This window comes from Pleurodeles waltl, chromosome 2_1, assembly GCF_031143425.1.
Source record: "Pleurodeles waltl isolate 20211129_DDA chromosome 2_1, aPleWal1.hap1.20221129, whole genome shotgun sequence".
In the NCBI taxonomy this organism is placed as follows: domain Eukaryota; kingdom Metazoa; phylum Chordata; class Amphibia; order Caudata; family Salamandridae; genus Pleurodeles; species Pleurodeles waltl.
Genome location: NC_090438.1, coordinates 772,112,323 through 772,127,971, shown reverse-complemented (window position 1 = coordinate 772,127,971; position 15,649 = coordinate 772,112,323). Strand labels below are relative to the sequence as shown.

Genomic DNA, 15,649 nt, shown 5'->3' with positions numbered 1-15,649 from the left:
TCTCTTTATGGGGTGCGCTGTGTAAATAGATCCTATTATAGAGAAACTTGAGTTTGAAACACAGGCTAGACCTTACTCGTATTCCACTCACGGCTGTACCTGGTAGTCTTTGCTAGGTGATAGATATAGTAGATTGCCAAACTGCAAAGGTACTCTTACACATTTCTACGCCATGTGGGGGAGGGGGGCAAAATAAAATCAGTTTTGGAGGTCTTTTAATTCGCATGAGGGAGTTGGTCATTTATTTGTAAGAATTGCACTGTCTTTTTAACTGACCTTAAATATGTATGTGTCTATTTTTGCGGTATTTCTCTAGCGAAAACATAGCCGACAAGCAGAGGAGACTTGTAATTGTCAGTGACAAAGAAAGAGTCAACTGTAGTTGGTTTCTGAGAGTGGAAGTGGACCATGACTGTGTTGTTATGTACTGTTCTTTAAAAAAGGTGTGTCTTCAGCTTTTACCTAAATTGGAGGAGGCTGGAACAGATCCTTTTTGCATGGATGGAGAAAAACGTGCCTTTTTTCCTTTTTTTGAACTTCTTCTCCAGTCTGATGTTTTCCTGGCTGCAGATTTTCTGAGAGCTACCAGAAAATGTGAGCTTGTCAGTCAGAAATGTGGAGGTGCTGGCCGTGATGGCTTTGTAGATGATGCAACTGGTTTTGAAGATGGTTTCCTCTGACATACAGAGCAAGTGGAGTTCCAACAGGGAGGGAGGATTTGGTCTTCAGTCTACAGGCTTCTGATGAAGCTTGGAAGCCCAGGACATCTGTTTCACCATTAGTGCTGTTTCTCTAGAGTAGGTATGATGACAAGGTTCGGTAGTGAGTGGAAGTATGGCTCACCGCTATACATATTTTGTATGTGATTAGGAATTATTCATTTGTCACTCTGCTGCTCACATTTCACATACAATACATGCCTTCATATGTGCAATACGTATTTGAGGTTATCAGAGAGCAACACCCTCACATTTTACACAGTGTTCTTTCTGAATGAACACACCCACCAAATATCACCTCCGAGGAAGATTACAGCATTTTTGTCAACTTTACTCCTTTTGTAAAACTATGCACCAAACCAGTGCCTTGGTTCTTAAATTTAAATTAACTGTTTGACAATTGACTTTACAAAGCCAAATCAGAACATATGCAAATAATTTCAGTACACTTTTTGAATGAGATACTTTATTGCAAATGTTTTCGAACACTGCACAGAACAAATTCTGGGGGTTATTACAACTTTGGAGGAGGTGTTAATCCGTCCCAAAAGTGACGGTAAAGTGACGGATATACCACCAGCCGTATTACGAGTTCCATAGGATATAATGGACTCTTAATACGGCTGGTGGTATATCCGTCACTTTACCGTCACTTTTGTGACGGATTAACACCTCCTCCAAAGTTGTAATAACCCCCTCTGTCCATTAATACATTTCTTTATTTTGAGATGATTTCTATAGCAACACTTCAGCTTGCTGCACTTCCAAGCACATTGCCCTACAGAAACGTGTTCATATTGACATTGATACTTATGTAAACAACTTATAACAGAAGGATGAAAAGTGGTGTGGAAAGGGTAAGCGTTGAGGTAATCAGATCAGCTTTTAACATTGATGAGAATGAAATGCTCTTTTGGGAAGGTTAGTTGGTAGTTATTGTAGGTTATACTAAAAGAATGATGCAGTATGTTGCGGAGTGCCAGCAGTTAGGAGTTTGACCATCTAGTGTTACTTGGTTACTTTACCTCATATTCTCATTTCTTAAATGTAAGCCTACTGGTACTCTATTACAGTGTGTCATGGTGTCAGTTCTTAGATGTTGGATGATTAACCTGCATTCTTGTGAACAGTTTTACTTTGTCCAGAGAATGGAGGATGGTGCTCCTAACTCTTCAGGGCTTTCTCATTCTACAGTGCACCGATGAAGCACAAAGTGGCAGAAACGCATCTGTACAGTATTTCAGACTGGACTATCTTACAGAAGGTATAGCCAGCAAGGGATAAGAAAATAACTAAAAACATGGTGAAATTATCATTTCAGAATTTTGACTACGTATATGGTATTACTGGATGTGAATGTCAGTGTTAAAGGGAGGTCGAATGAATGAAATTAGTTCATTTTATGAATATTTGGAAAATGTATAATTTTGTGCAGCTGAGTGTTCGTAGAAATGCAATAAATGGTTGATATGGACCAGAGTTAAGACCTGATTTAAGGATGGTTAGCACAAGAGATCAGAACGGTTATTCCCATAGAGTGTGGGTATTTACCAAACATGAAATAAATTAGTTAGTTTGGTGAATTGGTACCATGGTGCAGAGGGGGTGTGGGTTTGAAGCCAGTAAAATGCTTTGAAGAGATGCAAACATTTTGAGGACTGTGCATTACCATACAACCCTTATGGCTAGTCAAACAATGGCACAGCCTCACTCATTAACTGGATATATAAGTGCAGTGTTGTGTGAGTATGAATAACGGAACCCTTTTGGCTCCTGAAGGACTCCGAACAGCTGTGACGTAAGTGTTAGAACATGGTGAGGTGAATGGAGGTTTAGAATGTTGAGTTTGCAGTTACACGCAGATGAATAAAGACATGTAATACAAAACTCCGTGTGTGGCATATTCATTGTTGGGTACCCAAGCTGGCGAAGGTGCTATAACAAGCGACATGACAGGGGATACATAACCCGAAGATAAACAGTGCTTTCCCAGAGAGTTTGCCATGTAAGTGATCCAAGTAGAAGTTCCCAGGGTTGTGCTTACAGAGGCATTCATACCTGAAGCGGTGGTTGAAACAGTAGAAGGCTGTTCATCCAGTGGAGACCAAGAAAGAGGCCACATTTCCTACAGTTATAAAAGATGACCCTGAGGCCAGCTTGTCACAGGTCCTGGCTAATGGTATGAATGGAACAGGTCCTGATGGGCATCAGATGAAGCTAGAGAGGTCTCCAATATTAATGTCAGTAAGCCCACAAATGGTTATTAATGCTACTGCCTTTCTGGAATCACCACCATCATTTTATACAAAATACTGGCGATAGATGGACTGCTGGGATAGAGACATTTGATGATCTCATTGATGCTTTAAAAGATACAGATAACAAAAAGATTATCAAATACCTGAAGAATCTTGATGGTGAAAGTGTGAAAGAAGTCATAAAGAAAATGCTGTGAGCTGATGAAGTTATATGCTACCAAATTAAAGACCCCTTGAATCTCAAATTCAATCCAGTGCCGAATGTAGATTCTGAAAGGTACATTTTCAGTCAAGAACAACAAAGAGTTGGTGAAACCATATACACATTTTCTTTAGAGGCTATATATGCTCATTAAACACTGTAATTCAATGAATTCAATGATGAGGAAATAATACATCTCAGAGTTATTGATGGATGCCTGTCAGATTCATTCAGATGACGAATGCTGAGAGAAACTCTTAGTCTGCAGTGAGTTTTTATGGCTGTCGGAGAGAATGGCGATCGACAAGCTGCTGACAGTGAGGCCGGAGGTGCCCAAAGTGAGTCAGTCATGAACATGTAAAGCAAGCAGAAACACAAGGCTGAAGGACACAAGGTGATGTCTCTAAGGACAAAGAAGTTGTGTTTCATGTGTGGATTGTCATTTCCACACAAAGGTAAATGTCCACCATTAGACAGATATGCAAAGGCTGTGGGAGAACCATTTTGTAACGGTTTGCAAGGTGAAGGAAAAAGCAAGTGCGTCACAGCGAGAAGACAAAATGGCCGGCCGAATATCCAAAAGGCGACGTTCGACACAAGCCCACAAGGCCAAATGACATAATTTGAGACAAAGCGACACCGAACAAAGTCATTTATCATCCAAATTATTGTAAAAAAATGTATCAGTATCAATAACAAGTAAAAGTGAAGAAGATAATTGTGCAATATTGATGATGTTTATCTCAGAAAAATGTGTGTAGGAAGCTGCCACTGTATATACTATACCAAAATGAGGTATGGTGTGTACAGAGTCCAGGGGTTCCCCAGAGGCTTACCAGAGGTTAAAGTAGATAATACTAATGCTCTCTTTTGTGATAGTGTAGTCGAGCAGTTAGGCTTATCCGATGGTAGCGTGAAGCATTTGTTGTACACACACAGTCAATAAATGAGGCGTACACTCAGTGGCTAACTCTAGGCCAATTGTTTTTATATAGCAAAAATATTCTTTATTATTTTATTACTAGAACTAGAGGATCTCAGTTTCAGGTAAGAACAGATGTAGGCATATATCAAACATATGTTACAGTTTACAAGTAAGTAACACTTTTCGATTTCAAAAGTAGACACAGTGCAATTTTTCATAGGAATCAATAGAGTCCTAGGGGCAGTGTTAGGTTAGAAAGCAGGGAAGTACATGACTTACTAATCCAGTCCTCAGAGGTTAGGGGGTCCACTGGTCACAGTTCAAGTTGACCCCAACAACACACCACCAGCAACACAGCGCTGGCTGGGTGCAGAGGTCAAAGTTGGTGTTGGGGTTGCAATGAAGTCATAAGAGGACTAGGGGGACTTAGTTGAGCAGAGCTTGCAGGTAAGAAGGTCAGTACCCGCAGTTTCAGGACACAGGCCTGGGGGGGTTTAGGTCAGCAATGGGAGGGTCACAGGTCAGCACTAAACACACACCCTCCGCGGCACAGGGGCAGCTGGGTGCAGGGTGCAAACACAGTGTCGTCTGTCGTGCACCTAATGCTTATCTATGAGGGAACCCTGGGGCCACAAAGAGGCTGCAGGCTGGGTCCAGGGGGTCCGTTCCAGGAAATCAAAGGCTGGACAGGGAGGAGAGGCAGCCGCTGGCCTCTTTTGGACCTTTGGTTGGATTTGGGGGCTGTGGGTGCAGGGGTAGCTACATGCATCTGGAATCTTCACTGGATCCGGTTGTGGAAAGAGGGAGCCTCTGGATTTAGGCTGCAGGCGTAGTTGTGGTGGCCAAGAGGGGTCAACCCAGGATGGACTCGAGTTCAGAATTGTCTGGGGACCTCCTGTGGTCCAGTGGGCCACCTGGACTCGGCTGTGGGCTTTGGGTGCAGAGTAGACAGGACTCGCAGACCCGTGGCAGTTCTTGAGTCATTTTTAAGGTTTTCTTGTGAACAGTGCCGCTGTCCTCTGGAGTTCTTGGTCCTCTTCTAGGCAGTCCTCTGGGAGTTTGGAGAGGTCGTTGCTCCTGCAGGATGCGTCGCCTTTTTGGAGCAGGGGTTTCTGAAGCTGCAGACAGGCCAGTAGGGCTGGGGCCAAGTACGTTGTCACCTGGGGTCTTCACTGCTGGGGTCGGCTTAGCACTCCTTCTTCTTTCTTCTTTTGTCTTCTTCTTGAAGGTGCCAGAAATCTGGTGAGTGAGGTTCAGGGAAGTCCCTAAATACTAGATTTAGGGGCATTACAGGGGTCAGGGAGAAGTAGCCAATGGCTACTGCCTCTGAGGGTGACTACACCCTTCAGGTGTTCACTCCCTTTGGGGAGGGGGACACAGTCCTCCAAAAGAAGATGGAGTATTCTGCAAGGAGAGGGTCACTTTAGTTCTTGACACCCTAGAGGTGGTCCTAGCTGCAGTGGTCACTCCTCCTTGTTTTTCCAAATTTTCCCACTGGAACTGCTGCCCACCCTGCCACTAAAAGTGGGGCCTGGTCCGGGGGGTGGAGGGGTGTGGTGGGAAACTGAACTAGTTGGAATGCCCTGGGTCACTGTAACAGGAGGCTTGAGCCTTTGAGGCTCATCGCCAAGTTTGACAGTTCCTGCAGGTGAGAGGTGTGAAGCACCTCTACTCAGAGCAGACTTTGTTTCTGACCTCTGAGAGCACAAAGGTTTTCATCCCATGAGGTCAGAAACTTGTCTGTGAGTGGCATGCTGCACAGACTGGTCAGTTCTTCACTAAAGGGTTGGATACAATTCAGGGGGCATCTCTAAAATACCCTCTGTGTGTATTTTACAATAAATCCAACACTGACATCAGTGTGGGTTTATTGTGCTGAGAAGTTTGATACTAAACTGCCCAGACTTCAGTGAAGCCATCATGGAGCTGTGCATTTTGTAATGACAGACTCCTAGCCCATATACTCAATAAGGTCGTACTGCACTTACAATGTCTTAGAATGGACTTAGACACTGTAGGGGCATATTGCTCATGCAGCTATGCCCTCACCTGTGGGATAGTGCACTCTGTCTTAGGGCTGTAAGGACTGCTAGAGGGGTGACTTACCTATGTCACAGGCAGTGGTCTGTGGGCATGACACCCTGAGAGGAATGCATGTTGACTTGACCTTTTTTTCCCCACCAGCACACAAGCTGCGTGGAAGTGTGCATGTGTTTGGTGAGGGGTCCCTTGGGGAGTCACATTTCATGCTGCATCCCTTGGGGACCCTCCCTGGTCACAGAGCCCTTGGTACCATTGGTACGTTTTACAAGGAACTTGGCTGTGTGCCAGGGGTGTGCCAATTGTAGAAACAATGGCACAGTTTTGGGAAAGAACACTGGTATGGGGCCTGGTTAGCAGGATCCCAGCACGTTCTCAGTCAACTCAGCATCAATATCAGACAAAAAGTGGGGAGGGGGTTAACCATGTCAAAAGGGGCCCTTTCCTACAACGTGCACCTGTTGGACTGACTGCATGTGAAGAAAAGTACCAGTCAAAGAAAAGCCGACATGTAAAAGCAATAAAGTCATTGAAAACGTGGTCTGAAGATTACACTGAAAATAAACAGTTGTTCAATACCTTTCATTACCAACAGTGGTGCGTCACTAAATATTATGCCTGAGGAGAAATATAATAAACTATCTCCATTGCCGCAACTGACGCCATCGAAAACTGAAGTGTACACATGGGCTACAGTGACACCATTGAAAAGGAAAGGTTCATTAGTAGCGAAGATGATATACAAGAAAACAAAAGTAGACGTGCCCATTCATGTGCTTCAAGGTACAGCGTCAAGTTCTTATTTACTCAGTTTCAGCACAGCTGCTGATAAGAGACTGATCTCAGTGAACTACAACATGAATGCTCATCACAAAATAGTAAGTCCATTCCCTTTGTTGTTTCATGGGTTATGAAAACTTAAAAGTATGAAAGTACAATTACATATTAATGAGGTTTACTGCGCCTACATGATGTCATATATGTTCTAATTTTAAAGGAGTATTGCATACAAGTAATGTCTTAGATTAGATTAGCTGATATGAGCAGTTCTGTCTTTGGCATTGTTAGACTTGTCAGTTTGCAATGCAATGTTGGGTCAGATTCTTCTTTCTTTAATGATAAGGACAACAACTAACATGAATACATTTGAAAAACGTATTTTATCGGATTGCTTGCCTCGCTGGTAAAGCAAGCGATGGAGAGAAGACAAATTTGAGGACGAATATTGCAATAGCATACGAATCCCATAGAAAGTAGTAGATAAAATAATTGCAGAAATGGAATGAAATCAAAATACCACCTGTGAAATGCAGAGTGGATTTTTCACATACTCAAGAGACTTTAAAACATGGTATCAGAGGTACCTTTGTAGCCGTGATCTGCTGTAGGCCTAAATTGCAGCAGACACATGCTAGGATAAACTGTTTTTAACATATTGAATATCCTACTTCTGCTACGAATGAAATCACCTTTAAACAGTGCCACGGATCCCAGAAGTCCTAGGTATATAATGTATAGAATGAGACATGCTAAGTAGGTAGCTTGCACCATCTCTGCCATGCAAATCATTAAATGACTTTACTCATTAAATCTCCTATGTCTATCTCAGGTTAAAGACTAACTAGAAGAAAAAAAACATTGGTACATCTTTGTATTCCATATTACATTTCCAGTTCCTTAGTGAATTTACATTTTTGAAGGAAGAGCTACAAAGACGATTTTCGAAGAGGTTCTTCTCTATGTGGGCCATAGCAAGCAGCTGTGACTCCAATTAGATTCCTCACTTGATTTGGATTAAGTGTGAAAGTCCCATCAGGACTTCCCGGAGAACAAAGGACGTCCTGGGGCAGCTGGACTGTGGATAGTACCAGCCAGGCGGACAGGAGAAATTTAATTGCAGGAATATCAATCTGCATTTATCTCAGGAATGGGAGAAGAGGCCAGGGATGTTGATCTCACGTGACTGAAAGGGTGGACAAGACCCTCCACCAGTGACATGCTTATGTGACAGCACAGACCTCTGCCCTGCTTTAGATGTTCACCTGAAAGAGCTTTTAGAGAGATAGTAGAATTCTGCCATTTTGGGAAACTCCTGAAATGAGCCTTCCTGTGATTGTTTTTATATTAAGTAAGGAGAGCTACTGAAATGTTGGGAAGGGTCAATCGAGGGACCTGTGTGGGAATAGGTTCAAAACACTCCACAAACCCCTGCAAGCGCACTATTATCTTCACCACCACCACCTCTGAATCAGAGCACGAATTGACTTGAAGGTGACAAGAGGAAGAAGGAGAAGAAGTCTGTTTGCTGTCGGCCTGGGAAAGGACCATGACCTTTGTTCTCTCTCACCTGTTCTCAACCCCTAGAAGTGGATCTCAAAGTGCCAGGTTAGCTTGCCTCTTGTAACCCACAGTAAAACCTAGGACAAGAAGGACATCTTTGGACGAGAACCTCCAACCCCCAGTTCTCAGTGGGAACTTAGGTTTATGCTGGAGCCATGACTGAGAAAAACGGTTGAGATGTCTTCTACTGCCTCCCGACATTCTGGAAGCTGTCTCTAGTAGTTTAGACGCTTTAGGAGTGACCAAGAAGAAGAAACTGAGCATGCTGTGCATTGGTCTGGGGCCTTGAAGGAGAGGAGGTGTGTAAGTCTCACCCCTCCCCCTGTGAACGTGTGGCCTGTGTCCCCCAGAAGATCTCCTGAAAGTCTATCAGCATTCACTGCACCCACCTCCAAGGTAACTACTCTTTCCCCACCCTTCCAGACTGCGTGAGACCAAGCACTTTACGAATAACAGTCTGATCTACTCAGCAAATCAACAAAGAAGGGAAGGGTCATGGAAGTTCTTGGGCTGTGTTAGTGTTACTGCATGCACCGCCCTTCCTGCAGGTGAAGCTGCAGGATATTTTTTCAACTTGTGCGCTGCAAGTGGAAGGAGGCTGTGGCTCAGCAGCCTTCCATCTACAAGCAGTGCTCACACCAGAGGAAGGCCCCATATAAACTCAGGCCTGGGTTCAAGCCTTCAGATGAGCTGATATCTGAATGAGTGACCGCTGAAAAGTGCTGGGGCCACACCCACCAGTCTCATAGGCCAACTGCCACTGCTGGCATAAAAATGTGAGCAACCCAAGAGCCAGACTGACTCGCAGGGTCCTCCAGTTCTTATGACTTCGATCACAATATAACATTGTACGGAAGGGATGAGTAATCTCATTGGACAATGATAATTGACTCAAAATGGGCCAATGTGACTTTCTGAATGATCCAGACTTGTAAACCCTGTTGGGGGAAATAAACATCCAACAGCTACGGCGAAAATTACTATTGATGCTTTTTACATCTTAGAACAGACTGTTGATAGCGGTGTCTGATGATGTCAGGGGACTTCAGCTGGTATTGTTTGTTACCATCATAAATATGTTTGCCTTTTTGACTTTAAAGGTCCATATGTCCATTGCCCACAACTAGATCCAGTTGAAACCACATGCAACAGGTCAACTTGAACGTGCGCCCTGGAAAGTTTTGGTATCAAACCTGCAATACTGTTTTTCTAAACTCTGTAGAGTGTATCGAAGAACGTACATTTCTCTATCTGTATGCGACCTTCAAACTGCCTAGCAACACCAATTTTCAATTAATTTTGCAATATTCCTCCTTTCTGTTCTAGGTTTTCGCTCATTCAAGAAATCAATATGGAGGAGCTGAACTCAGCAAACAGTGAATTCTGTTTCAAGTTCTACAAAGAGATAGCTAAAAGCAAGAAACATGAAAACATTTTCTTCTCTCCATTGAGCATCATGTCTGCAATGGGAATGGTCTACCGAGGAGCTAGTGGAAACACTGCTACCCAGATGGGCGAGGTAGGTGTCAGCGCCATCTACGCTACTCAGTGACACACATGTAATGCAGCGTCTGCCAACTGAACAAAGACCCAGAGCCATCTCATTGAAAATGCATTGGGCTATGGTCATTTTTCAACAATTCTGAGCAATCGTGCACTTGAGCAGCGTAATTCTATAACAACATTTACACCGACCGGTATGAAAACTGCATGCGCATTAGCAAGCAAGAATAATATTTTGTATCAGTCTGTAGGGTGAAATGTAGGTGGAATTTACTTAACCTGGCTCCAATTCTCCATACTGTATTTCCCACTGTGTGTGAAAATGTCATATGTTCAACTAAATAATTTGTTCATACGTGAGAGAGATTTGACTTGAAAGGAGTATCGGAATAATGCAATCAGAAAACTAGGCAAGGTATGTAAAATTTAGATGTCATCTGCTAAGAAAGATCAATTCTTTATTTTAAGACCAAAGAACAGCAAGATTGCATTTTCGTAAGTTCAGGCCACATCAAACGGCTGCAGAGAAATGCAACAGTATTCTCAGATAAGACACACTATCATTGCTCTAAAGTTCTTTCTGGTGTAGTAACATCGTGAGAAAGCAGAAAGCTCGACCTATCGTTGCCTGCCTTATTGTCCTCAAGGAAGATACTCACCACAAAGTGCATGAATGACGCCACACAGGACCTGTGCTGAAAGGATGTAACCATCTTAGGGCTAGCAGAGACAGTTTTGGCTATTTTGTAGATCTTATATAATTCATGAATAGAGCTTGGGGGCAAAACCTCAGCTTCCTTCGAGAACCAGTTGTCGTAAGTGGCATTCACATGTTAACCAGCCCACATTTATCAGTCACTGGTTGATTGTACCTCCATTCATGGTTTGGGAGTATTGTCTGTGCGGAGGCCATTTCTTTAATTTAATTGGTGCATGAGTCTCCATAGGGATAGGCACCTATTTGTTTTTTATATGTGCCCATCTTCAGAGATGACCAATTTTTCACAATTTCCCAGGAAAGTCCGTTACTTGTGATTGAAATCCATTAACAGTCAATACTCTGTTAACAGATGCACTGTTATTACAGGTGGGTGCAGAGCATCGGCACTCTGGTGCAACCAATCACCCAGGAAAAGAAATACTGAAGTAGCCGAAACAAAGGTTGATGAACCTGGACTGGTTGCAGAAACCTTTGTCATTATAAAGAGCCATGGAGATTCTTGCTGTCTACTGGTTTTTGGTATTGACTGTGTAAACATTTGCAATCTATTCACAGACTGCAAGCTCCAATAGAATGTAAAAGCCACTTGCACACAACTGGCTTAATACACTTCCCATCAATGGATATCTCTGCCTGTCCCACTTGGTGAAACAGCCCCCACTAGTCTTGTGGCAGGTGCAAAAGCAGTTGCATTCAAGTAAAGTTGTGACGTGTGGGATGAACCAATATTTTGTGGGATGAGGAGCAAAGGCCTCTTGCTCTGTTAAAGGAAAATCACACCCTGAGACTTTGCAAACATATCTTAAAGATCCCATTCATATACTCACTGATTCACAGATCTAAGCAGCCACCTATACTTGCACTCATCCTTCCACAGAGTCAGATCGCTCACTCATCAATCCATGCACTGACTTGGCCTTTCCTTTCTTCCCGCTATTGATTTATTCATGCATTGATCCACTCACCCATCCACACACCTGAACACACAAACTCATCAATTAATGAAACACTGTCACTTGTAAGTCTTTACTATATTCTTACCAGTGACTGTTTATTATGCACCAGAATCGTTTACATATATATGTCACCAATCAAATATTAATGCTAATTTTGCAACTGTCCTCAGGTGTGAGCAATCTACCCTGATGAATGAGGAGATTGTCTGCTTTACGTTCATGCTACTTAAACCCCACCACCGACACTGTATCAACTTCTCACTTGTCACACTTCCCCTCTTAAATCTGAGGCCTAAGCCTCACCTGAGGGGCATACTAGCAATTGTCACACTTAGGGACAGATTTACAAAAAGTGTCTCTGTACCTAGAGCAGTGCTACTTTTCCTGCGCCCCTTAGAGCCCCCCTTAACACCACCATGGTAGATTCCTTGGTGACATTTTTATGGCCCCCCTAGCGCCGGAACACCCTCTTGCATACATTATGCCTGGCGCAGGCATAATGTTGCGCAAGGGGTTAAAAAGAAGCACAATTCAAACATTGCGCCACTTTGTAAATATGGTGCAGCGTTTTTCCCCTTCCAACACCACACTAGCAGAAAACAAATTACGTTAATGGCGCAACAAAACGGCGCAAGGCCAGCATAAATCTGGCCCTAAGTATGTCGGTATGTCCTGTCCCAGCAGGTACCAAGCCAGCACTTTTCTAGTTGGTCCGAACTAAACCACTGAACCTGTTGAGGACCACGGGTTATGACACACGCCCCAGCCGCCTGGAAAGATCAGTGCTAACATGATGTGCAAGGAGACCAGGTATGACATGTGGGCAGGTATGACATTGTACAATGCAGATTTCTTGTGTCAGGGTTATGGTGCTGCAAACCTAATCTAAAGTCAATCAGCCGGGCGGAGGGGATAGTTCGGCTCTGCGGGAGCCCACACCTGCCCCACTCATTCCCATCCCAGGCGTACAAAAACTGAATTTCTCCTCTAATGAAAAATACTGACAGACAATTCAGTTTTACTGTGCACAATAGCAAAATCCAAATATTATAAATAAATCAATAAATAAAGTTGATAAGGGTGAAAAACTGGAGAAAACCTTTTTAAGTGGCTATTTGTTTCCCCAGTTTGTAGTAGCTACAAAATGTTTCGCAGAAAAAAATATATAAAATGAGTTTCCTCAGCTTGGAGGTTAATCCCACCAACCAAATATGTGCTACTGACATTGACTAACAGCTTTAACTAACGTTTTCCTTCAGTGACTGTGCTCCTCGTGGAGGAGACCATGCTTTATGAGAATATGGGGTCGAGTGTGAGTGAGTAAAATGCACCCAGGCACTGGTACAGGGTTGCGCCCTGAATCTGGTACTCAGCCAGACATTCAACAGAATGTGATGCGTTAAACACTTCAGACAAATAACTCATTTACCCACTGCTCGCATAGGGATCAGGGTGTGGTTCCAAGTGAGTGAACCCTCAAATTGAAATGCTGGTGCAGCCCATCGTGCTGCATCTGTCTTTGGGTGAAATAGTACTTGCCACACGGGAAGCGTGCCCCTTGAAGGACAGAGAAGCATGTCCTCTAAATGGATGCTGTTTTGTAGAAACGGTGAGTTACTTTCGATGCTGGCTATTAAGCTCTCTTACGTAATACCTCTGATTTGCCTACTTGCTTCAGACTGATAGCTCAGTGGCATTTTTGGGGATGGATTTTTTCGCCACAATAACATTGATAGGTGTTATTGCTATGAGCACGCAAGTGACAAATTGAATGGTAAAAAATAGTTTAATTGTAACATATAATTACCATGTGGGTGTGTACTACCCCAGAGGCAATGTAATGGTAGAAGGCGCGACTGAGTTTAACCAAGGTGAAAATACAAACTGCAGTTACTAATGGGCGTTGGAAAAATTTGTAATTTTATTGGGTAAAAAAAAAGACTTCTCAAACGACGCCTATGCTGAACAGCAGATTTGCTTGCCTTTTCTCACTAAAACCCTAGTCCCTAAGGGGCAATTTTGGAGCACCAAAATATGCCGATGGAAAAGAGAAGTAGAGTCCATTGCTCTTCCCTCGTTAGGGTCGAGCCTGCGTTGCATGCGCTCGCGCATGCGTATCGCAGGGAGACTCTTTTGTATTTAGAAAAGGGCTCGGAGCCCTGTCAACTTCACGTCAGTGCTTTTTATTGGTTCGTGGGCTTCCCTAATAAAATCTGCTTGCTTTCATTAGTCGAAGGCACGCATAGGTCATGCCTTTTCTGGTGACAAGCCCTCCTTGAGCGCAGCGACCAAGTACAGAAAACATGCGAGGCTCGCTGTTTTCCGTCGGGCTCGTGGACTTTTTTTTTCTCTAATTTAGAGCGCGATCTCGCTTGGCAGAAGTCGAGCGCTTTACATAATTGATTTCACTTTTTCGGGTTATGTACAAAAATGCACTTTTGCCCGATAGGTGAAAAGTCGGGTTAAGAGTTTACAACGCGATCAGCTCTAACATGAGCAAATGCGAGACCCGTCGCATTGTAAATGCTTGTTTTTAGGGTTGAGCCTGCGTTTCGCTAAGCGAGACACTTTAGGAATTAAAAAGGGCTCGGAGCCCTGTCTACGTCACGTCAGTGTCTTTCATTAGCTCGTGGGCTTGCCTGTTAGAAGCTGCTTGATTTCATTAGTGGAAGGCATGCATACGTCATGCCTTTTCCGGTGGATAGCCCTCCTCGAGCGCATCGACCAAGTACAGAAAACATGCAAGGCTCGCTGTTTTCCATCTGGCTTGTTGACTACTTTTTCTCTATTTTCACAACGCGATCTCACTTGGCAGAAGTCGAGCGCTTTACATAATATCGACCCTGTTACACAGTTAATTGCACTTTTTCCGGTTACATACATAATTGCACTTTTGCTGATAGGTTTCATTATGAGCGAAAAGTCCGGTTAGGAGTTTACAACGCTATCAGCTCTAACATGAGCAAACGCGAGACCCGTTGCATTGCAAATGCTTGTTTAAATCTTGAGGTAGGGAGATACCAGTAAATATATTATTTATCACCCACATAAAATTTTTATGTTTCTGACAATTTAACTAAGGGTGAAAATAAAAGTCGACATAAATTGCACCCAAACTAGGGAACCGTACTAAGAGACTGTACAACCAGTGACCAACACTGTCCTTGAATGCTTCCCAATTCAAGATAGGGAGCCCACGGATGCATACCACACTTGGTAGGTGAGGGTTCATCAACCTATACCAGAGCATGAATGTATGTTAATTATATAGGAGGTTTAGCTTTTTCTTCCATGAATTTTGTACTTTTTGTATGTTTATGGAAACCGCACAAAAGTCGTTTACCATCTCTCACTCACTCCTTAGTGTGTTAAGTATCTGTGTTGTATCCGTCCAGTATGTGTGAGAGACTCATCTTCTGTTCCTTCTGCTACTACCAGATGTTATTAACTTATTTGTGCTAGGGAAGGTTGCACTGCTGTTATGCATGTTGTACCTTTATTGTGTTATGCAGCTCTGTAGAAAACTTTCCACTACGCATAAGAAAAAACAATTAATCTTGCCAATGTTTTTCTTAATGCATGACGCAAGTAAAAGAGTGAACACTTACAAAATATATGAGCAGAGTTCACTTTTGGATTTACAAGTGAAACAAGTATTTTTTTTTAATTCAATAGATGACTTTGCACATTTTTAAAACAGCTGACAAGACGACTTTGTAAAAATGTAAAACTGCTAACAAGACAACTTTGTAATTGTGACTAGTTCTGAAATTTTAGCCAGCAGCACTGTGTATGCTGAGGTTTTGAGCCCATAGTGAAACTCTTTAAAAAATCTACAAGCTCCACAATGCAACAGGCTGCTGGTTGAAAAAAATACAAAAATAGATGATGGTATCCTATGTCATAGTGCCAAAGTGCAGAGTTGTGAAATGTAAACAAAACTTTAGTTCCAAGCCCCCTTTGTTTTCCTGTAGACTGACACGTG

The 15,649-nt window shown here is 43.0% G+C and overlaps 1 protein-coding gene across 5 annotated transcripts in view; it reads left to right on the top strand.

Moving 5' to 3' along the window:
- The window catches only part of LOC138268435 (serpin B10-like), a 207,586-nt gene that overhangs the window by 60,111 nt on the left and 131,826 nt on the right, over positions 1-15,649 (top strand). For 4 of the 5 annotated variants that reach the window (XM_069218062.1, XM_069218101.1, XM_069218081.1 and 1 more), the window contains one exon: positions 9,811-10,003. In XM_069218062.1, the coding sequence (XP_069074163.1) occupies positions 9,811-10,003 (193 nt within the window). Of the gene's footprint in view, positions 1-1,913; positions 1,984-9,810; positions 10,004-15,649 lie in introns of all 5 variants that reach the window. The other variant, XM_069218090.1, reaches the window with a different exon arrangement.